The sequence below is a fragment of the Ceratocystis lukuohia genome (genome assembly GCF_044167205.1).
Source record: "Ceratocystis lukuohia strain C4212 chromosome Unknown Supercontig5_pilon, whole genome shotgun sequence".
Taxonomy (NCBI): Eukaryota; Fungi; Ascomycota; class Sordariomycetes; order Microascales; family Ceratocystidaceae; genus Ceratocystis; species Ceratocystis lukuohia.
In genome coordinates this window covers 841,736-864,268 of record NW_027263524.1, presented here as the reverse complement: position 1 = coordinate 864,268, position 22,533 = coordinate 841,736, and the positions used below count along the sequence as shown (strand labels likewise).

The 22,533-nt window shown below is 49.7% G+C and overlaps 6 protein-coding genes across 6 annotated transcripts; 4 read left to right on the top strand and 2 right to left on the bottom strand.

Moving 5' to 3' along the window:
* Positions 1–4,327: 4,327 nt before the first annotated feature.
* Positions 4,328–8,594, top strand: HOO65_050235 (thermotolerance protein; the record flags this gene model as incomplete). Its single annotated transcript, XM_071003097.1, has 6 exons — positions 4,328–4,555; positions 4,629–5,735; positions 5,795–5,856; positions 5,912–6,376; positions 6,437–8,352; positions 8,404–8,594. The coding sequence occupies 6 exons, from the start codon at positions 4,328–4,330 to the stop codon at positions 8,592–8,594; spliced, it is 3,969 nt and encodes a 1,322-aa protein (XP_070858294.1).
* A 670-nt stretch (positions 8,595–9,264) lies between these two features.
* HOO65_050234 (Eukaryotic translation initiation factor 5B) lies at positions 9,265–12,537 on the top strand (the record flags this gene model as incomplete). The annotated part of the gene is made up of 3 exons (XM_071003151.1): positions 9,265–9,663; positions 9,736–12,176; positions 12,291–12,537. The coding sequence occupies 3 exons, from the start codon at positions 9,265–9,267 to the stop codon at positions 12,535–12,537; spliced, it is 3,087 nt and encodes a 1,028-aa protein (XP_070858293.1).
* A 431-nt stretch (positions 12,538–12,968) lies between these two features.
* HOO65_050233 (Heat shock protein Hsp88) lies at positions 12,969–15,527 on the bottom strand (the record flags this gene model as incomplete). The annotated part of the gene is made up of 5 exons (XM_071003196.1): positions 12,969–13,235; positions 13,308–15,036; positions 15,097–15,128; positions 15,209–15,270; positions 15,515–15,527. The coding sequence occupies 5 exons, from the start codon at positions 15,525–15,527 to the stop codon at positions 12,969–12,971; spliced, it is 2,103 nt and encodes a 700-aa protein (XP_070858292.1).
* Positions 15,528–16,738: 1,211 nt separating this feature from the next.
* HOO65_050232 (electron transfer flavoprotein alpha-subunit) lies at positions 16,739–18,005 on the top strand (the record flags this gene model as incomplete). The annotated part of the gene is made up of 2 exons (XM_071003408.1): positions 16,739–16,807; positions 16,881–18,005. The coding sequence occupies 2 exons, from the start codon at positions 16,739–16,741 to the stop codon at positions 18,003–18,005; spliced, it is 1,194 nt and encodes a 397-aa protein (XP_070858291.1).
* A 350-nt stretch (positions 18,006–18,355) lies between these two features.
* HOO65_050231 (F-box domain-containing protein) lies at positions 18,356–18,988 on the bottom strand (the record flags this gene model as incomplete). Its single annotated transcript, XM_071003532.1, has 2 exons — positions 18,356–18,560; positions 18,792–18,988. The coding sequence occupies 2 exons, from the start codon at positions 18,986–18,988 to the stop codon at positions 18,356–18,358; spliced, it is 402 nt and encodes a 133-aa protein (XP_070858290.1).
* A 1,994-nt stretch (positions 18,989–20,982) lies between these two features.
* Positions 20,983–22,233, top strand: HOO65_050230 (g-protein coupled receptor protein; the record flags this gene model as incomplete). The annotated part of the gene is made up of 3 exons (XM_071003415.1): positions 20,983–21,291; positions 21,390–21,703; positions 21,771–22,233. The coding sequence occupies 3 exons, from the start codon at positions 20,983–20,985 to the stop codon at positions 22,231–22,233; spliced, it is 1,086 nt and encodes a 361-aa protein (XP_070858289.1).
* Between the last annotated feature and the right edge of the window lie 300 nt (positions 22,234–22,533).

Genomic DNA, 22,533 nt, shown 5'->3' with positions numbered 1-22,533 from the left:
GGAAGACTGGATGCTGTATTGGGAAAAAGACGCGGCTAACTATTCCTGTCGACATATTTCACATCACACATGCACCCCCAGCTTTAAGAGCAGATGAACAGACAGTCTGCTCAAGTGGAAAACCAAAGGGCGGACTAGGTTAGGCGGGAAAGCCTGGGATTACGAAGAGCTGGCTCTAAGCGTACCCCGTCTCTATACATGTGTGTGCGTGCATGCACATACAGGCGCATGGTAAGCGCATGATGCCGTGGGTATGTACGGGACAGCAAGTCTGGGTCTTTAACGATGCAGACGGGATGAGCAGTACTTTACGTGCGTCCTTGTATGTGTCCATGTGTCTGCACGTTTGTCTCTTCATGAACAGAAGAAAAAATAACAACAACAACAACAACAACAACAAAAACAAAGAACGACAACTAGGCTGGCATTGATACTGCTGTCGCCGCTGCTTTTACTAACCAGCCGAGGAAATAAACTCGGTCCCGTACGTACTGGGACAGTTGGAAGTAAGACAAGAGATTGGGATGGTTGCACTAAGCTCAAACAAATTCTAGAAATAAAGTGGAGACTGGCTACAATAGCCGTAGGGATGCTTAGTGATGAAGTTGGTTGAGCTGAAGTTCTGTTAGGGGGAGAAAAAAAAAAAAAGGGACAAAAGGGACAAAAGGGTGGCAGCGGTAGGGGAAGGAAAGGGACCCGCGATGTGCATAAGTCGCATCATATTGCGTTGAAAACACCAAGATAGAGAAGTTGCCATGTGTCAAATAGCAACTGCCTGCTGTCCGCCGTTTGAGTCTGAAGAAAAGATTTTCCTTACTTTTTGCTTCTTGCTTCTTGCTTCTTGCTTCTTGCTTCTTGCTTCTTGCTTCTTGCTTCTTGCTTCTTGCTTCATGCTTCCTGCCTCTTGCTCAGCTAGAGCACACGACACACCAGTATTTGCTCCTTGACCAGCAACCAAAGATGGATCCACTCACCCATTTTGAGATTCAACCCACGTCACAATAGCCGACCGAGCCAGCACCACCAAGACAACCACACCTACACCTGCCTTCCTTCACCTTGTTTGCTTCTTGCTTTTCCTTGTCACGCTAAACCCCTTCTCCCCACCCCCACCCAGCATTTGTTATAGTCCAAGCTTTTTGTTTCCTGCCTTCCTGTGCCCTTGTTTAGTACTTTCCTCTAGCTCTGTTGCTGGCTGGCCCGCCGAGGGGCGGGGGCAAAAAGTGACTGATCAAATAACAACCTCTTGGCTTAGGCTCAAAAAGGGCTTTAGATCTTTGATCTTTACGCTTTTTGCTCAAGTTTCACAACCACTTTTCTTTTCTTGACTTCGGATCACGTCCAGCTTGATAATTCCACTTGTGGGAACTCGTCTATTTCTAACATCAACCTCGGTCTTATTCCAACAACTTCGATCAATAAATCCCGCTTTGAAGCTTCAAGGGTAAGGAACAGACAAGCAATCACTTGCGCAAACCCCCAGGAACGCCATTCATTATCCTTTGTCATCTGCATATCCCAAAAGCCTTCGGTAACTCTGTCCTTGGCCTCCTACGCTCCTGCCTTTATGGGCGGGCCCCTTAGGGCAGGGCAGGGCAGGGCCATAAAGAAAAGGGCACGGAAGCTAGGGGATAAATACGGATATAGCTACTAGAGCTGCCCTGCCTTATCTGGACGCAACATCCGTCAAGTGACTGGCTGATCGCTATGCGTTCTTCTAGCGCCGTCATTCATGAAAAAAAAACCCCGCCATCACTACGGCCTGCTACTGAGCCTTTCCATTTCCACCTTTCCTCCGTCTACTAATCCCTTTCGTGCTGCATCAGAAGTGCAATCAAGCGGTTGCTACGGCAGCTTCGTCCTAAAGAATGATAACAACATGGCAGCCCCAAGCCTGACTTTCTTATAACTAGATCATGTGGCATTATGCACTTCACTCCTTTACAAAACCCCTTTCTCCCTTCATTAGTCTGATCGGAACCATATTGCTTCTTACTGTACTCTTCGCACCTCCTAGCTTTGCGGTGTGATACTGATAAAACATCGGGTTCTTGGTCTCCATATCTTGGAGTCTTCAACCTGCTCCGAGCCTCACTTCACTCTTAGTGCACTAGTCCTGAGCCCTGAGCGTGCAAACTAGAGGGTCTGTTCCACTTGGCTCAAGTTTGCCTACTAGGAATGATCCGTGAGAAGTAAGTGACACGCCCCTAGTCCCTTACTGTTATCAGACAACACACTCCCCCCAGATCTTTTTTCCCATCCCTCCTTCATCCTCTCTACGCATACACGCCACAAGCGAGCAGGCCTCGGTAGCAATTAGCAGTGCTATTCTTCTATCCGAACGGCAATAAATCTAGTACATGAGATATGTGCACACGCATTATTACGCTTCTAGTGCAGATGTGCTCCCTAAACTGCACGGGCTACATCCATCGACACCTCGTGCGGGGCTTGTTCTGGGTATTACTTTATCACCTCCGTCAACTGCCTGCGGTCTACTACTGCAGTACATTAAACAGTCGGTAATCATGAAGTCGTGAAAGCTTCCAGTTTAATGATGTGCGAGGATTCGCACTCGTGTTGCGAGAACCCTCATCCGACCCATGTCGCTGAGCCGTTGCTTTGCACCCAACTTGGACTGAAAACCCAAGTTGAAAGATAGGGGGGGGGGGAGGGGACTTGCCAGGTCAATAGGCTTGCCGGTATTGCGCGCTTAGCACATAAGCCATAGCGAGCCTCTCTATAGCTATTAGGAAGCCCAGGCAGGCGTATTCCCTATCACAGGCTCTCTCTAGTGAGACAAGCTTGGAAGGTCTGGCAGCCACCTTGCTTGTTCCGCCATCCTCCATCTGTATGCATCTGCATATACACATGCAGCCAGCATACCCGGTGACATTGGAATGGGCACTACTACGCTATGATGCCTGTAGCTGTGAGGCGAGATGAGAGGATGAAAAGAATATTTGCAAAGAAGTCACAGGCTCTGTTCCTTTCTACGGTACATAGCGCAGAATGGACAAGTGTACATCTGTTAGCATCCTCTTACTACAGGCACCCCATCATTTCCTCTGGCCTTGCCGGCTTTATTGGCTTCTATAGAAAGCTTATCCCCCTCCCTATGTTCTTATTCGGCCGCTACTATTGCTACCTCGAATTCCTTGCTCGTACTTTGATCCACATCTTGTCAACCAGACCATGGCCACTCCTGTGTGCTCCAGTGGCCGGCTCAGTTGCTTGTTGTTGGTAAGCTATTGTTTGTTTGTCACTTGTGGCCCTGCTATGATTACCCACTGCACCACAACCCACACTGCATGTTATCTACAACATCATGTTGCGTGGCGGCCTCGTATGCTGTGTCTGACTAGCACTGTAACTGGCCTTTCTGTCCTGCTGGGAAAATACGGTGGTACCTACATGCTGCTCACTTTCACGCTGTTCCTCTCTATAAATCTCGCATTCTGCTTTCTATCGGGACTTCCCTATTGTTTTACTTTTTCTTGTAATTCTTCACTCGAATTGCTTCCCTTGTTCATTTGACTTCCAAACATTCTTTTATGCCCTTTACCCGGTATATTTGCTCCTTTTCTTGGTATATTTTCCCATGTTTCCAGCTTGCCTTCTTCCTTTCTTCACTCCCTTGCCTTTTTTTTTTTTGCTCTATGGCCCCCTCTTCCCTCTCCTCCCTCCCCTCTTCCTGTTCTCCCCGATGCCCCTCTTGTATTTGCGCTCTTTGTCGAGGCTCATATTCCTATATGAATCGCCCACTCCGGATTGAAACCCTACAACTTTGCGCTTTTCCACCTAAACAACTCGAACCCCTTTGACTTGCTCCGTCGATTCTTGATGTCCAAGCCATGGACTCGTCGATTGGCTTTGTCATGATGGGGTCTTGCCCTCAGAGCTCTACCATCTCTATTTGCCTAACTCTATTGCCGCAGCTCCCCTATCCTGCCTCCACCTTTGTGGTCCCACGTACTAACTATAGCGACTGTCCGACAGTATATAGCCAAGATACCCCATTCTCCATTTAGCGGAGAAAGCTCAAACTTCCAGTATCCACAAAGCCCCAAGCTACCTGCTTTGAAGCGAGCAGAACCTGAGTTTATCGACGGCTTCTTCTCTCATTCAGCTCTCGCTTGTTTTCACCGCTACATATCCTACCTGCGCGCGCTGCCTCGAGGCTCATTAGCCTTAATAAAGAGCCTCTAGCTCCCCACAGGTTCTCACGGGTCCCCTCGTCTCTTCATTTTTCTCTCATTCACGGCTATTCATCTATCTGCCTACATCCCATCACCAACACCATCTCTCGCGCTAATCAGCAAACACAATGTCTTCATTCCAAATCAACACCCTAAAAAATGGCGAATGGGTACACCAGCCTGTCAAGGTGGAGCCGTTCTCCGGCTATAAGCCTGCCCGTCATCAGTTCCCAGCCGACGGCCGACATCCAAAACTTGGCATGCTGAGCAGGACTGTGATTAGTACCCCCGTCATTCGAACCATTGTTCCCGCCAGAATCCGGTCACCCGCCCACAATGATATTGTCCTCATTGGTGTAAGAGCCCCATGTCTTTTGCTACATACCAAGACCACTATCTTTTGCTAACTTGATCAACCCTTTTCTTCAGGACCGTTTTATTCGTGTATGTGAGCTTCGAAAAGATGACCAACTCTATGAAATCGCACGGAAAACAGACTTTGAACCAAGGATTGTACAATGTCATGTAATCGGCTATAATTATGAGCCGGAGACAATGGCAACTCACGACACTGGCGATAGCGAACTACCCATCTGTGCTATCCTTGATGAAAATGCTGCTGATAGAGGCGACCTGCCACTCCAGATCCTTGTCCTTCTTCTTGAGACCCATGAGTATGTTTTCATCTTTATGGGGTCAAGAGACGGCAAGCCTGAGTTTGTCTGCTCGCATTCGGCTGGCCCTCGTAATGAAATGATGCAAGATTCGGGGTTGCATTTCTCAATTGATCCCGAGTCCCGCTATATGGCTACAGCGTTTTCGAAATCCGGATTTTGTGTTTTCGAACTCGAGCCCTATACAACACTCCGTCAACAGTACCGAGCAGGACAGCCTTTGAACCCAATACGATCTTGGAAATCGAAGATGACCAACGGCTATGTTCTCAAAATGGACTTTTTGCATGCTCGGGACGAAGACCCTGAAAGCGTTATTCTTGTTCTTGTCCTTCATGTAGATGGTAGTACAAGAATCATAACATACGAGTGGCGCAATGGCAACAACCTGCACGAAGTTCTACGGTCTCGTCGAAAGGGTTATCTTGTTTTACCTAGCAAAGAAATGCCAATGCACATCGTTCCCCTCACTGTCAAATCTTCTTTTTGTCTAATCACAGAGACCTCACTGGCTGTATGTGATGACATTTTGCTTGGTAACCCAAGCTTTCAGTCTATTGAACATGATTACAAGGAGCCTACGCCCTGGTACCATGGAACAGACAGGCCGCTGTGGGCGTCCTGGGCTCGCCCTTACCGCCGAAAATCTTACTACAAACGACAGGACAACATCTACATTGCACGAGAAGATGGTATCGTGATTTGGTTAGAGTTCAGGCCTGGTGAGGTAATGGCTACCAGTTTGGAAATGGGAGACACCCATTTAAGCACCAGCATCGACACGGCCTTTACTACTGTTTCAAATGGCTTTAACGATGTCCTTGTTATTGGGGGGGACTGTGGCAATGGCTCTATATGGAAGGTTAGTGAAAAGCATCATGTCTCGGTGAAAATGCAAATTTTTGAGTACAAACGATTTAGCCTGCTAACAAGAAATGCCATTTCTCTAAAGGTGCCTCCACGCCGGGACTTGAACTGGATTGGTAGGTTACCTAACTGGACTCCATGTCTCGACATTGCATCAAATGATGAGTTTAGCACCTGGAACCAAAAGCTAGGCTCTAAAGGCAACCCCATGGTTCCATGGTTCAACACGGAAACAGACCAGCTCGATATTCGAGTTCCTGATCGACTCTTCACAACATCCGGCCGTGGTATAAATGGTGGCATCACAGAACACCGGGTCGGAATCCCAGCAAACATCGGCATTGAATTCGATTATACCGCCGTTCGTGAAGCATGGGTGTTGCCACAACCGTTCAAAGTCTCCTCAACATCGTCTCAGGCTAGTACGCCATTACTCATGCTCCTCTCCCAGCATGACTCTTCAGATGTTCTCTTGTTCTCGCTTGACCCCGATGGCCAAATCGAAGTGCAGCAATTAGATAGCGAGGACACATTTCTTGACATGACCTATCAAACACTTGATGCCTCGTACGACCAACACACCAATTTGTGCCAAATTACGGAGAAGTCAATCGCTCTTTACACTACTGATGATAGGTAACCTTTTCTTACCCCATTTCAAAGCTTGATTTCCAAACATTGCTAACAAATACATAGTCGTGTCGTGTCTTTGGATGAAATCCTCGGATCAAAAGACCTAAAAGCTGAGCATGCGTCGATCGGCTTTGGTCTTATTGGGGTTGCTACACATTTCGATGCTGCATACAAGCTTTTTCTTCTTGAGATCGATGGTACAAATGCCATACTGCGTGGCGGGGCGTCTGTGCCAGCTGAGATCACTTGCTTATGTGTCTGCCAAATTGAGAACTCGCGATTTATTTTGGCTGGTCTCCAACGAGACGGCCTGACAACGTCGTTAGCTATCTATAATGCAGATTCCTTTGGTCCTGACACCACCCCAGTTTCGGAGTTTTCTATTGTTTCGACAGCATCTTCAAGCGATGGAGTGTCTTCGTCGCCACACTACATTGAAGCTTTTTCTAGCATTAAGAAGCTATGTGAAACAGAAACTTCGGTTGTTATTATTGGTGGGACTCGGGCTGGATACATTGCCATAATGTCCCTTTCCCGTGGGACGTTAGAATGCAACTTTTTATCAGTTCGACGTTTAGGTCTTCTTCCAGTCTGTCTTTCACAAACGCCTAACGACGACACGGGGAATTCCATTATAGCATCATCTGGCACTTCTCTCATCTCCCTGAACGATTATAGAGAGGATCATAGCGGGAGAGGAGAATTTAAGGATGCGTCTTACATATTTCCAGGAGATTCCAATGATTCGATGAGAACTTTGCCGGCTGTGCACTGTCTTTCTGTTCTTCCCAAGGGAGTTCCCGTTCAGAATTCTTCGTCAATCTCGGTACTTATGGTAACTAGTAAGGGAGTTCATATTGCCGAATTGGAAAAAAAAGCTCGTCCTGTACCACGCCTCATTCCCATACCTGGCTCGCCTAAGAGGGTTCTTTTCTCGCACACACTAGACTGCTTAGTTGTTTCAACTTTTGAGAAAAACCGCCCGACCCTGCTCTTTATAGATGCGAACACAGGCGAAGACCTGTCCATACCCACATCACGGACGGGAGTTGTATGGCCATCCATTTCGGGACTCGGGGAAGATGGCGATCGCATTCTCTGTGTTAAAGAGTGGCTTTACACCAAAGACAACAATCAATTTTTATTCTTTTTGGTTTGTCTCAAAAGCAAAAAGATGCTGATTGTGTCAACATCGCCTGTCCAAGACTCAACAAAGATTGGAAATCGAGCTCTCAAATACTGGACAGCACACAAGATCAGAGGAGATGAGGATCCAGTGTATTGTGCCCATGCCTCTGGGCAGAACCTATACTACAGCAGCGGCAACAACCTCAACTGGGCATATCTTGATAATGAAGACAAGAAGTTCAAAAACAAAGCCACTCTCAGATTGAACTCTCCTGTTATATCAATCGAGGATTATGGCAAAGACATCATCATCATGACAGCTATGCAATCTATACTTGTTTTATCGCCGAAGGAAGGAGAAAATGGGGCGGGTTTCTTTCAGATATTAAACACTGATCCCAAGCCTTTGATGGGTAATTGTAAAATGGCCATTGGCTCAGACGACTCACCTACGTCTCCATTTCCTCTCATGCTACTTGGAGACCGCGAGCAGAAAGTTTCATGCCGCTGGGTCCCAAAGTCCGCTGGGGCTGAAATCGAGAACATGTTTGAGGGCATGATGAATGGCTCTATACGCAAGTTTTGTCGGGCTCGTTCGCAGCCAAATTGGTGGTTTAAGCAAACAGGGCCTCGGTTTGGCCGCATCCCTAGCACTTTGGATGACGCTGAGGTGTTTGGTGTTGCGCTTGATGGCACAGTCGACCATTTTTCTCTGCTAGATATGGACGGCTGGAGATTTTTAAGTCTTGTTGAGACGATGGCTATGCATACGCCAGAGATCTGTCCCTTCAGCTACGGGAACTGTAGGCGGATAAAACAACTCTCAGCCTCTGAGCTTATGCCACTGGCGGGTATGCGGGGGTCAATGCATGTTAACGGAAACATTCTGCAGAGGATCCTAGATAGAAAAGCGCTCGAAAGGTGCTTCTTCACCGCGGCCAGTCGAGAGCTACTGCCGCTTCTTCTGGAAAACCTTGATGAAGGACGCTGGGTGTCCCATATCCAGAGTGAGCAAGATCCGGCGAAGCGAGAAGGATTGTGCTTCGAGCTTGCATACACGATTCTTGAGTACTATTTGAGGCCTGTGATTTGATATGTTGGCCTGGGCTGGGTTAGACTGAATAGTGCTTATGAACGAAATGGAAATGAATATTTTTAACGATGAGTTTAGAGATCCGTTTTGTTACAGTTTTTTTTTTTTCGTTCATGTAAATAACGAAGCGTCGCTACAAGTACATTTTCTTTACTATAGACATGTAGAGCACTATTCTCACTCTATCTAGTGAGTTATGTCGTACAAGATAAACGACTTGGAGTTGTATTATTAGCCCTGACATGCTCTGATTGGACGATAGTGGCTTGCATTTCTATTGGATAAATAGCCGCTTGTATCATTGATGGAAAATAATTTGTCTAAAATAAGTGGGACGTCTTCTAGGGTTTGAATGTGACGAGACTAAACTTTTTGGTGGAACTTTACCAACACAAGTTTCGTTGGCAGCCCCGCGAAAGTCAGATCAAGAAAAAAAAAAAAATGCCAACCCTATCTCATCTAACCCTACCCACTAACCACAATTGCAGCCTTTGCGATCAAGCGCTTCATTCCTGCAGTGCAAAGACGAAAGATATCCATCTTTCTGCACCACCACAAAGGAGCGAAAGCCTTGAACCACGTTGACGTCAGATTTTTTGTCGTCATCTCCACGCATTAGGCACTCTGCTTCTCCATTCCACAACCACCTAATTCACACGTACTGCCCAGCATGGCTCCGAAGAAGAAGGGCGGCAAGAAGGCTGCTGCAGCTGAGGATTGGGAGGCTGAGCTTGGCGAGACCGCCCCTGTGACTACGGGCAATGTCGATGCCACCGAACCCACTGCCGATGCTAATAGTGCCGATGCTAATAGTGCCGAGGCTGGTGCTGAGGGTGAGGATGAAAACAGCGGTGGTGGTGGTCTAATGGCCATCATGCGCCGCAACAAGCAAAAGCAGACGAAGAAAGAGGCCGAGGCGGTTCCTGTGCAAGAGCCTGGCCGGCTGCTGACCAAGGCCGAGAAGGAGAAGCTCAAGAAGGAGCGTGAAAAGCAGCGGAAAAAGGAACAGGCAAGTATCGTCGTCCCCGTGGAGAGTTTTCTAAAGAGACTGGCTGCATCGATTGATGCGGTGGCTGTCTATCTATATCACTATCTACATAACCCCAGGATTTCGTTGTCTAACTTGCTACTTCAACAATAGGCCGCCCTCAAGAAAAAGAACGCCCCAGCTGCTCCTGCCACCCCTGCCGCCGCCGCCGTCAAGAAGGAGGAAAATGAAGTTGCGGCCCCCGCTGCTGCCCCTGACACTCCCGAGCCCACCGCTAGCTCTGGCTCTAAGAAGAAGATCCCCGCACACTTGCGTCTAATCCAACAGCAGCAAGAAGAACGCCGCAGGCGCGAGGAGGAGGCAGCCGCCGCTGCTGCTGCTGAGAAGGCTCGCCTGGAAGAGCTCGAGCGTAAGGAAGCCGAGGAGGCTATTCGTCGCGAGGAGATTAAGGCCGCCAAGAAGCAGCGTGAGAAGGAAAGAATTGAACAGCTCAAGCGGGAGGGCAAGTTCCTGACCAAGGCTCAGAAGGAAGAGAAGCTCCGCAACGAGCGTAAACTGCAGCAGATGTTGGCTGCTGGTATCAAGGTCGGCGCTATGGATGACGACAAGGAGAAGAAGAAGAAGAAGGAAGACCAGCGTAAGAAGGGTCGTGGTGGCCCCAACAAGGTCGACGAGCAGAAGGCTCTTGAGGAGGCTGCCGAGCGTGCTCGCCTGGAGGCTGAGGCTTTGGCCAAGATCGCTGCGGATAAGGCTGCCGCTGAGAAGGCTGCTGCTGACAAGGCCGAGGCCGAGGCTGCCGCTGCTAAGGCTGCCGAGGAGGATGATGTCAAGGATAGCTGGGATGCTTCTTCGGACGAAGAAACTGAAGAGAATGCTGCTTCTGCTAACAACGCCAAGAAGGACAGCGATGAGGATGAAGACGATGGAGAGTCTTCTGAGGATGAAGAGGCCAAGAACACCCGTGCTGCTCTTGAGGCCCAGCGCAAGCAGGAGGCTGCTGAGCGCCGTGAAAAGGCTCACCAGGCCGCCCTCAATGCCCGTTCTGCCGACAACCTGCGTTCGCCCATTTGCTGTATTCTGGGTCACGTCGATACCGGAAAGACCAAGCTGTTGGACAAGGTCCGTCAGACCAACGTTCAGGAGGGTGAAGCTGGTGGTATTACTCAACAGATTGGTGCCACCTACTTCCCCGTCGAAGCCATTAAGCAGAAGACTCAGGTGGTTAACAGAGACAACTCCTTCGAGTTCAAGGTGCCTGGTCTGTTGATCATTGACACCCCTGGTCACGAGTCCTTCTCGAACCTAAGATCGCGTGGTTCGTCACTGTGCAACATTGCCATCCTAGTTGTCGACATTATGCACGGATTGGAACAGCAGACCCTGGAGTCTATGAGAATGCTGCGTGACCGCAAGACACCCTTCATTGTTGCCCTTAACAAAATCGATCGTCTGTACGGCTGGAACAAAATTGACAACAATGGTTTCCGCGACTCTCTTAGTCAACAAAACAGCAGTGTACAAAAGGAATTCCAGAATCGCCTGGACCAGACGAAGCTGGCCTTTGCCGAGCAGGGTTTCAATGCCGAACTCTTCTACGAAAATCGCAACATGTCCAAGAACGTGTCGCTGGTGCCTACTTCAGCGCACACGGGCGAGGGTGTGCCTGATCTGCTGAAGCTACTGCTCCAGCTCACTCAGGACCGCATGGTCAACAGCTTGATGTATCTTTCCGAGGTCCAGGCCACCGTCCTGGAAGTCAAGGCCATTGAAGGTTTCGGCATGACTATTGACGTCATCTTGTCCAATGGTGTGGTACACGAGGGCGACAGAATAGTCCTGTGTGGCACGGAAGGAGCCATTGTCACCAACATCAGAGCTCTGCTAACACCTGCCCCCATGCGCGAGTTGCGTGTAAAGGGCTCGTATGTGCACAACAAGGAGATCAAGGCCGCCATGGGTGTCAAGATTTCTGCACCTGGCCTGGAGGGGGCTATTGCTGGTTCTCGTATGCTGGTTGTTGGCCCTGATGATGATGAAGATGACTTGATTGACGAGGTTGAGAGTGATCTGGCTACCCTGTTTAGCCGTGTCGAGACCACTGGTCGTGGTGTGTCTGTGCAGGCCTCGACCCTGGGTTCGCTCGAGGCCCTGCTTGATTTCCTCAAGGACTGCAAGATCCCCGTGGCTACGGTGGGCATCGGCCCCGTATACAAGCGCGACATTATGCAGACTGGAGTGATGTTGGAGAAGTCGCCCGACCACGCTGTCATGCTGTGCTTCGATGTCAAGGTTGACAAAGAGGCCCAGCAATACGCTGAGGAAAATGGCATCAAGATCTTCCAGGCCGACATTATCTACCATCTGTTCGACTCATTCACTGCCCACCAGGCTGAGATGCTAGAGAAGAAGAAGGAAGAGTCAAAGATGCTTGCCGTCTTCCCCTGCGTACTTAACACTGTTGCTGTATTCAACAAGACTACCCCTATTGTCATTGGTGTCGATGTTGCTGAAGGTCAGCTGAAGATCAACACGCCCCTGGCAGCTGTTCGCACCGGCAGCAACGGCCAGAAGGAGATCGTCGGCATTGGCAGAGTGTAAGTACCACGCCGTTTCTTAATTTCCCTACGGCCATCACAAAAGGAAATAACAGGCAATTCGATGATTGTCAGTCCAAACAGAACAGCATAAACTAACAGCCTTTGTCCTAGAACCTCCATCGAACGCGATCACAAACAAATCCCCGTCTGCAAGAAGGGCCAGCCCTCCGTCGCCGTCAAGATCGAAATGGGCAACCACCAGCCCACCTACGGCCGCCACCTCGAGGAATCGGACAAACTGTACTCGCTCATCTCGCGTGCCAGCATTGACTGCCTGAAGGACTTCTACCGTGCTGAGGTCACTAACGAGGAGTGGCTGCTGATCAAGAAGCTCAAGCCTTTGTTCGACATAGCATAGGGGAGTGACAAAAAAGACCACCAGCATAAAGGAAATAAAAGCTAGGGCACGAAATCGCATGAAACAATAAAAAGAAAATATACATTTGCGCGCAAAGTATGGACATGAATCTATTAGTATTGGGCACCGCGAAAGATGTCTCGCTGGGTGCTGGAAATTGGAAATCACGTGATGTGGTATTCTTGTACCTGGGAGAATGCTCGCTCTCTCTCAATCTGTGCAGCTCAACATACACATTTGTTTGAACTACCCTCCACTGTCTTACTCTTTTTGTGTGCCTAATTAAGCAACCAATAATGCAAGTGTTTTTTACTTTATTTCATTCATCTTTATCTGTATCAGAACGTACATAATAACAAAAAGGCTGTTTATCCTTTCTTTTTTTGGTCTCACTTTCCTAAACGCCCGTCTAAAAAGAACATTTGTCATGCTTATTTGGGGTCTTCGGCCTTGGGCTCGGCATCAACCATATCCGCATCAGCCTTGCTAGCAGTCTCAGAAGACTCAGCAGCCTCAGCAGCCTTGGCGGCGGCTTTGGCGGCACGCTCAGCCTCGGCACGCTCAAGAGCAGCCTGGCGCTCAGCCTCAACCTTGTCGAAGTAACGGCCCAGGACGGGACCGGCCATCATGCGGAGTTCTTCGAACTTGGCAATGTACACGCTCTTGGTGGTGTCTTCGCCATCTTCATAAAGCCAATCCTATTGTCAAAATCGGTTAGTTAACTGTTTACACTGATATCGTAGTGTTAAGAAATAAAAGAAATGTCTTACCTCGGCGGCAGTGAGCTTCTCGCGCATGGAGTCCTTCTCCTCTTCGCTAGCGAGATCGGCAAGCTGATCATCCAGCTTGCTGCGGAGGTCATAGATGTAGGTCTCGAGCTCGTTCTTCTTCTCCTCGGTATCGGCAACCAGCTTGTCCTCAGCTGCCATGGCGGCCTCCTTCTCCTGGAAAGCAATTCTGGTGGCCTCATCAAGTGAGTGAGTGCCGCTAACAATGGGCAATTCACCCTTGCGGACCTGCTTCTTCACTAGGCGGGTCTTCTTCGGAGCATCGGTTTCCATGGCGTTGGGGTCTTCATCCTTAATTTCCTCTTCAACTTCTTGGTCCTCGACGTAATAACCGCTCTCGACATTCAGAATACCGTGAATGTTGACACGGGCCTTGAGTTTGCAAATCATGAAGTCCTCCTTGCCGTCAGCCTTGACGCCCTTAACCGAGAACTTGCCGATCCAGGGCTTGATGGCACCAGGTAGCTGCTCGGGTGCAGCATAGCGGGCCTCCAGATCGAAGGGCTGCTTGCGGTAGAAAGTCAAGATCTTAGTAGAGGGCAGAACATTGCCCTGGTTGAAGACAGTCAGGCTGGTGTCCTCATCGGGAATATCGGGGGCCTTCTCCCAGGTGAACTCAATGGGATAGCTGACAATGTCCTGGACAGCAAAGTCACGGACACGGAAGATAGGGGACAGGACAGCACAGCTGAAAGTGCAGCCACGAGCGACGGCCTCATCCTGGTTGGAAGTGAAAGAAAGGGGCTTGCCAAAGAACTCCTGGATGCGGTCCTTGAGAGAAGGAACACGCAGACCACCACCAATAACCTCGACAATGTCGATATCATCCTTGGTCAGCTTAGCCTCAGCCAGAGCCTGCTCCAGGGGAACATGGACTCTGTCAAGCAGGTCCTTGACCATATCCTCAAACTCCTTGCGGGTAATCATAGCGCTAACATCCACATCATTCATGACGGACTCGATGTTGAGGGGAGCTTGCTGGTTGGCAGACAGAATCTTCTTGACCTTCTCGGCGGCAGTCAGGACACGGCTTTTGGCACGGGGGTTGCTGAAAATGTCAATCTTGTACTTGGCCAGGAATTCCTTCTGCAGATGGTCAACCAGGGCCTTGTCGAAGTCACGGCCACCAAAGTGGCGGTCGCAAGCGGTAGACTTGACGGAAAGCTCGCCCTTGCGGAGCTCAACAATAGAGCAAGTGTAGTCACTGTGGCCGACATCAACAAAGGCAACACGACGGGGGGCCTCCTCAGGGCCGGGCAGGTCCAGCTTAGTGATGCCGTAACCCAAAGCAGCGGCTGTAGTGCTGTTCATCAGACGAAGCAGCTTGATGCCAGCAATCTCAGCAGCGTCAACCAGAGCACGGCGTTGAGCATCAGTGAACCAAGCAGGCACGGACATGACCAGCTCCTGGACGGGCAGCTTGAGTTCCTTGGTAGCAGTCTCCTTGATCTTGCTGAGGTACATGGCAACGAGCTGAATAGAGGTGAAGCGTTCCTTCTCACCACGGTAGTTGACCTCAACACCGACCTGGCCGTTCATGTCGACAATGGGGGCGCTAATGTACTGTTGTTCAATCTGGATTTCAGGGTCGTTGAACGAACGGCCGATAAGGCGTTTCAGGCAGCCTACGGTGTTCTTGAGGTTGGAGATCTCCTGGGTCTTGGCAGCCTCACCGAGGTAACGGCTCTTGGGGCCGAAGCCAACCAGAGAACTAACTAGATGTTAGCAGGGCAAATATGCGACGAGACTTGGGGCGGAAAAAGGTACGTACGGAGTGGAGCGGTTGGAGACTTCATTGGCGATCTAAAGGCAGACAGTTAGTGCGGATGGACATTAGGGAAACACGGCTAAGACACTGCCCTGCCGGAAGATTGGACACTTACAACATCAACACCACGGTTTCTCGCGACACCAATGACGGTCTTGAGGTTACCGAAATCGATTCCTATGTAAAACGATCACATTAGCGGGTGTGGCTTAAAGACTAGGCTGTATTTTTGTCGTCGAGGACAATCTAAAAAGGGAGGTATTGGAAGAGCGGAAATTCCATTTTTGGCCGTTCGTTCATCTTCACAAGAAAGCGGCTCCGCGGGGTCGAGAATATTTTTGATCGGATTTGTAACTAATAAAAACGAGGGGTTCCAAAAGAAGAAAGGCAATAAAAATTGCATGGAGAATAGCTGGCTTACCGACAACACTCATGATGATAGAATCCGGGAGAGAGTATATTTAGAGGGGAAAGGGGGGTATAAGGGCAAAATCACAGTAGCCAGAAGAGTTGAAAAGAAAAAAAGGGCTCTGGTAAAGACTTTAAATGGAAAAAAAAAAAAAAAAGTTGGGAGTTTGATGGAGTGAAGAAAGACGACAAAATATGGTTAGAGAATGTCAATCAGGCCTGGGTCGAAATGGAAGAAGGATTTCTGTAGCAAATGGCGGGGTGGTGGGACAGAGCGATATTAGGGTTAAAGTAGAAACAAGTTAGAAAAAAAAATCTATGTGATCGATGGAAAAGCTCAGAACAGACAAGAATACACGGAGAGAGAAGAAGAAGCTGGAAACATGAGGAGGAGAGGAGAAACTGCAGATATTTATTACTTGGAGAGATTCTAGGCAGAACCTCTTTCTATCCGATCGTCTATCCAGAAGGCAGTTGCGATACCGAGGAATATATCTTCTTTTTTGTGCTGGCAAAAAGATACCTTGGACAGAGGTACCCTTTGCCATTCATGCCCTGGAACCAAGTGCTGGTTATGTGTCTTTGGCCGAGAATCGGATTACACCTTAGTTGGCTTGCGACCTGAAAGCTTCTGTAGTCTTTTGTGGCCGGTACGTACCTTCAGTGTACTGGCTCATCCGTTTGTACCCAACTTAGCCCCACCAGCCAAGCTGACTTTCTGACTAGAAATCGAATCGCAAAGAACTTTCCAGGGCTTTCCAGTTAGTTCCAGGCAGCTGCCGCCCCCCCTCCACCACTGCCAAAAAGTACGCATTGCAAGTAGCACCTGCCCCAATTGGCCTGTGCGGCTCTGTTTGGACAACAATTCTCCCCCCCCCCCTTTCTTGATGTAAATAGCATTAAAAAAATAGCGTTGAAATTGGGCCTGTCCACTTCACCAACTCAACTGCTCACCGAGGTGAAAGCAGTGAAAGCGGTGAAGCCCCACTATTATATATTTCTTATCGTTATCTAAGGAAAGAAATCTTTTATCGCGACCTTTGGCAGAATGATTTTTTTTTTTTTTTTGAATGAGCGTCCTGAGACTGCAAAACCTGAGCCTCTCTATAACCCAGCCGTAGCGTCGCAACGATTTTTATTTTCCTTTCTTTTTCCCTTGTACTTATTTATCCATTTTCTACCGAGGCGATATTTATCTTCCACTAATCTTTCCTGATTGTTTCCTTCTCTATAAAACATGGCCCCTTCCAAGACTGTTGCCGCTCCGGCCCAGACTTCCATTACCAGCCTTCTCGATGCTAGCCAGGTACGACGCCTTTGTGCAAATGCTGTTCTGTCCTAGTGGCGACATTCTACTAACTCCAATGCCTTATCTTTAGACTCTCAAGGCATCCAAGGCGTTGCTCTCCCACATCAAAAAAACTGCCGTTGAGAAGTCAGAGGCTGCGCCCAAGAAGTCTTTGCTTGACGATCCCGAAGCCGAGACTCCCTCTTCGATAAGCGAGACTCCTGTCTGGCTTGTCCTAACTACCAAGAGACACATTTCCGACACTTCGCGTCTGCAGCCCTCTAAGATTTCCCTCCCCCACAGCTTGAACACCAGCGAATGGTCAACCATCTGCCTGATTACTGCTGATCCTCAGCGCGCGTACAAGGACATTGTTGCCTCGGGAGACTTCCCTCCTGAGCTTGCCAAGCGCATCACTCGCATCATTAGCCTGAGCAAGCTCAAGGCCAAATACAGCCAGTACGAGGCGCAGCGCAAGCTCTTTTCCGAACACGACATCTTCCTTGGTGACGACCGCATTATTAACCGCTTGCCCAAGATTCTCGGCAAGACCTTCTACAAGTCAACCGCCAAGCGCCCCATTCCCGTGCAGCTTCAGTCCAAGGCTCCCCGTGGTCCTGATGGCAAGCGCGGCAAGCGTGTCAAGACGGAGGGAAACATTAATGCCGGCACTCCCAAGGAGATCGCCGCCGAAATTGAAAAGGCCCTCAGCTCTGCGCTGGTAAACCTGTCACCCTCAGCAAACACCGCTATCCGCGTTGGCTATGCCAACTGGTCGGCCGACAAGGTTGTGGCCAACGTCACGACCGTAGTTAACTCGCTAGTCGAGAAGTTTGTGCCGCAGAAGTGGAATAACGTGCGGAGTTTGATGATCAAGGGCCCAGAGACCGCTTCTCTGCCCATCTACCAGACCCAGGAGCTGTGGCTGGAGGGTAAGGATGTGGTAGCCGACGAGTCAGAAGAGGCCAAGGCACTGAAGGCTGCGCAAACCGCCAACACTAGCAAGAAGCGCAAGGCCATCACTGGTGCATCCGAGTCGACGGAAGCCACAGACAAGGCCGAAGACAAGGAGCCCGTGACCAAGAAGGCCAAGGCCGCTGCCGCCGCTGCTGCTGTCGCTGCCGAAAACGAGACCAAGGCTCTCAACTCCAAGATTGCTGACCGGAAAACGAAGCTCAAGAAGGCCAAGGCCAAGGCGGTCAAAGCCATGGACTAAGATGAAAAAGGAGGGTCAAAAATAAGACTGGCGGTGTGGGAGGGAAGAGGGGGACGGGAAGAGAGGGGAGATTACGGGAAATCTGCTGCCACTGCCACTATCACATATCTGTTTTTTATTCTCTTTCTGAATTGGCGGGACTTTCTTACAAACCTGATAGGCGTTACTGGAGTTTTGTTGTCAAATTCAACACATAAAAAACAAACATGGAACCCCCCCCTAACTTCATTTCCCACATACATAGATAAACACCATGCCATGTCTGTCTAGCGCGTGCTACTTGCCATTCTTATTACAGCTGCAACAAGGCCCTTCGCTGCCGATATCGCAATCTTGCCGACTGAACAGCATCAGCTAGCAGTATGGCCATACACGTAGCCGAAAACGGTACCATCCACTCCCGAACCGACATCTGCACCCGCCGGTCGACTCCAAAGCCTTCGAGCGGTAATAGCCAGCTCATAGACAGCGCCAATATAGCGATAATGAGCCGCAGTGCGTCGCCATGCGACCACTGGCACACGCGTTCGACTAGCTTCCGGCGATGGAAACACTCTTTAGTGTTGTAAATCATGCAACCGATGCCAGGATGGGCCTCGCATTCAATGTGGTTGCGATAGTGCTGTATTAACATACTGTAGACGAGAGGAGGCATAAGGCAGTTAGCACGAATGAAGCAGGGAGAGGCAGAGGCAGAGGCAGAGGCCGAGGCCAAGCCTAGACCGAACAAAGCCTGGCCACACTGCATTCACATTTGGCCCGTCCTGTACACATGGGGTCACTTACGGTATGCTGCCTCTGCAGAACTGTAGGTCGCTGCGAAGATCACATTTCTTGTCATCTGGGCCCTTGAGATGCAAGTTGTGCCGTAGTATCAGCCACTCCACCTTGACCGAAACGCCAGTATCGACGAGATTGTACAAGTAGTTGCTGGAGTGCTTGAGCGAAAGCGCATCTGGATAGATCAGCAATTTGGAAATCATGATGTGAAGCTCAGTGGGGAGATCCATAAACTCGGCCCTGGCTCTTGCCCTACTAACAACTAACGGCTGCTGCTTCTCGTCTTCGTCTGCCATCTCCTGCAGGGGACGCCCTTCGGAGACTAAAAGCCCCAACTTGGCCATGGAGCCAAATTGATGGTCTTGATGGTCGGCCAATGTGGGACTGTGGCTTCGTCGCAATCTAATGCAAAGGCGGCCAGGGCTAAGGCTATTCAGGCACAGTACAGTGTCTGTTGAGTTCTTAGAGTAATAGCATAACAGCGCAGACGCGAGAAAAAAAAAGCAAGAAAAGGCAGAGTCGACGAACAGAAGGAGAAAAGAAGGAAAGAGAAAACGGCCGGCCAGCAAGCAGGTTGTGCTGGTTTCAAGTCGAACTTTGTTGATCTGCGTGTTGCATAGCAAGCGCGTATGGTATGAGAGGAGGGAAACAAGGGACACGAAAATGGTAAGAGCACATCGGCCACGGAGACAGCATCAAAAGACATTTCTCCGACAGCCTACAGTCTGGCCTCACACAGGCATCATGGAGGGCGAGGGCAAGTAACTGGTTGGTGCAATGAATGGCTGGCAACTCAGCTGTCAAAAAAAAGAAGCCTCATAGGTTGTGATGTGTCTAGGGTTAACTACCCTTAAGTGGGGGCTGAAGCCTGGCTTAGCCAAGGCAGACTTGCGTCTGGGATCACATCACGTCTTTTCTCACCAGGAGAAAAGTGTTCTCCACAAGGGACGTAAAATTTTGTCTCACGGCTGAGGATGCAATAAAAGGAGTTTTCCAAGGCTGTCGGGCGTCGACGAAAAGATAAAAAAAAAAGAAACGAGAGACAAAAGGGAAACTTGTGGCTCTTGGTGATTTCTCCATGCACAGTTTCCGCACTGTGAACATGCACGGCGATACGGGTGTAGAAAAACATGCCCTAAAATGGACTTAACGGCGGTGGTCTTGCGAACGGAAATTGAAATCTGCTCGCCGTTGTTTATCTTATCCCCCTTGTGTGAGGTATCCGTCCGTTTTTTTTCGCGCCTTTATTCTCTTTCTGCTGTGTGTATCTACTCTCATGGGCTTCTGTCCAGTCTTAACTAACTTGTTAGCTATGTTGTACAAGCCCTCTCTCAAGTAAAAGACCGGTCTGTGATTGGCCCGGGAACTTTTTAAGTATCATTGCCCTACAACACTAAGGTTAATCTCTATATGCCTACCATCTCAACGCTAAGCTTTCTTGTTTTCTCTCTTGTTTTTCCTAAACCTCCTTTTTTCTCTTTTGGCGCCATCGACGTCGCTAACTTGACCATACCCTCACTGCGCTGCAGGCATGCATGTCGGCCTGCCGCTGCTACATATGACATAGAATCAGAGCATATCAGTTTGTGATTCCTTTTCTGGGCCCTTGCTAGGGGTCCGAGTAGCACATGTGTGCAAGCAGAATTGGCATGTCTCTGTAATCGGGCAACGGCCGCAGCTCTATCACTGACTAGAAGAGACAACAACGACTCCATATATCAGGGAAACCATGCAAGTAATGCCTGCACTGTACAGTAGCGATACTACTAGGAAGCGCTAGATGCTACTACTGCCTTGATAAGTCACCCAGTGAAGGATTAGATGATAGCCAGGCAAAATGCATAAAAAGAGAGAAAACATGCAAGTGCGGAACAGATGCGCGCTAGCTAGCTGACTTACAGTCAAGCTTAAGGATGTTCCCAAGTGTCCTGGTGAGTAGTGGGTGGCCTTGAGGTGCCAGAGAGAAGCACGGTGTGAGCAAGTGATAGGGCATGCATTGTCAAGGACCAGGAAGCGAAGAAATGAGGAGCGAAGAAAAAAAAGGATAAGAAGAACGGGCACCCAGCGTTGAGAGCCCCCTCGGGTCTTTTTAATCTCTTGCTTCTCCCTCCTCACAACGGGCCTTACCTCCTCCTCCATTCTAGCTCCTGATCTTCCCCGTTTGCTTCCATACAACCGGTGACTTACAACTACCAAAATGACTATGCCTCAGTCCTTTACGCCGGTATACCCTTCACAGGCTACCGGGCAACCGCCAGCGCAAGACCCTACTGGCCAGCATTACTACCAGTCGCCTCCTCAGCAGGCCCAGCAAGCTATGGCTGCTCCAGGTCCTGCCGCTGCACCCGCTTATGCTGCAAAGAGCCCTGCTCTCATCATCGACACGCCTGCCTGGGTCGTTGCCGTGTTCAGTGTCATCATGGGTCTGACACTTCCAATTCTAGGTCTGTCAGCAAGAATCATTCACGACCTGTACCTGGATTGCAACGGCCTCTCTCTTGCCATCGTAAGCACCTTCAAATCTCATGTTCAGCGCATACACACACGCCCGCCGCAGCCCAGCGTTATTTCTAGAACGATGCCCAAGCTAACAAGATCTTATAGTCCATCATGACCTGGCTTGCCGTTGGCTATGTCGTCCTTACCGAGAAGATGCCTGCGCTGCGTGGCTACTACCACATCTACCTCGTCATCGCGGTCAATCTGTTCATGACGCTGATGTGGCTAGTGACTATGGCCGCGGTTGCCCATAAGCGCGCCCAGTTTAAATACCCTGTGACTCTTGGCGACTGCTCCAGCGATGGAAGCTTGCTCAACAGCACCACCTGTAGCATTCTGAAGCGTTGGTACGTCCAGGTCCTCACCAAGACTGGCCTTGCTATGGAAGTCGCCATTGCCTGTCTTTCTGCTCTCCAGATGTAAGTTCAACGCCCACTCAGCTCCGCCGGGCATCATGCGTGGCTAACCATGTTACTTGAACTCTAGGATCCTGTACCTCGTTGTCTCCATCTGGTTCCTCAAGACTTACTTTGATAGCCGTAATACCGTAGCCACTACCATGGTCACTGGCCCTTCGGCTGTCGAAGCCCAGCAATACGTGCCTGCCCCCCAACAGCCCGAAAAACAAGACGCTGTGGCCGCCGCCGCTCCCCCACCTGTATACAATACGCCCGTTGCAGCACCCCTACCTGTGCCTTCAGTTCCCGTTGCGCCAGCCATGGACCAGCAGCAACATGCCGCCGCTGACCCCGTGTCCCCTCTTGCACCCCCTATGTCTTCAGTCTCACCTGTTAGCTCGTCGGCTGTAATGTACTCGCCTACTCCACCACCACCTATGGCTGTGCCCTCAGATGTCTCAGAGCTGCCGTCGCATGCTCAACAGCAGATGAACCCGCCTGTTGAGATGTATGCGGCGCATACTCAGGGGCTTAGCCATGGCCATAACTAGTAAATAGAACATGACGACCCGGTGTTGGCTGGCCGGTCTAGGCATGCGGCTACGCCTGATCCCTTTGTCTTGGGTAGAAATAGTCACAATTACCAAAGGGGGCCTGGTTGTAATTTGGGACTGATCAGAAAGATTGTCTCTAGTGTTTTTCGTTAATATACCTTTTTGTTTAGAAGTTCAGGTTTAAAGCCGCCAGTGTATCACCAAAGTACATGCATATATGAGCAGGACAGGTAACGATAAAGCAAGGGAGATGAAGAATTAGACTGTACTTCTACAGTATGGGTTGCAATCGGACTA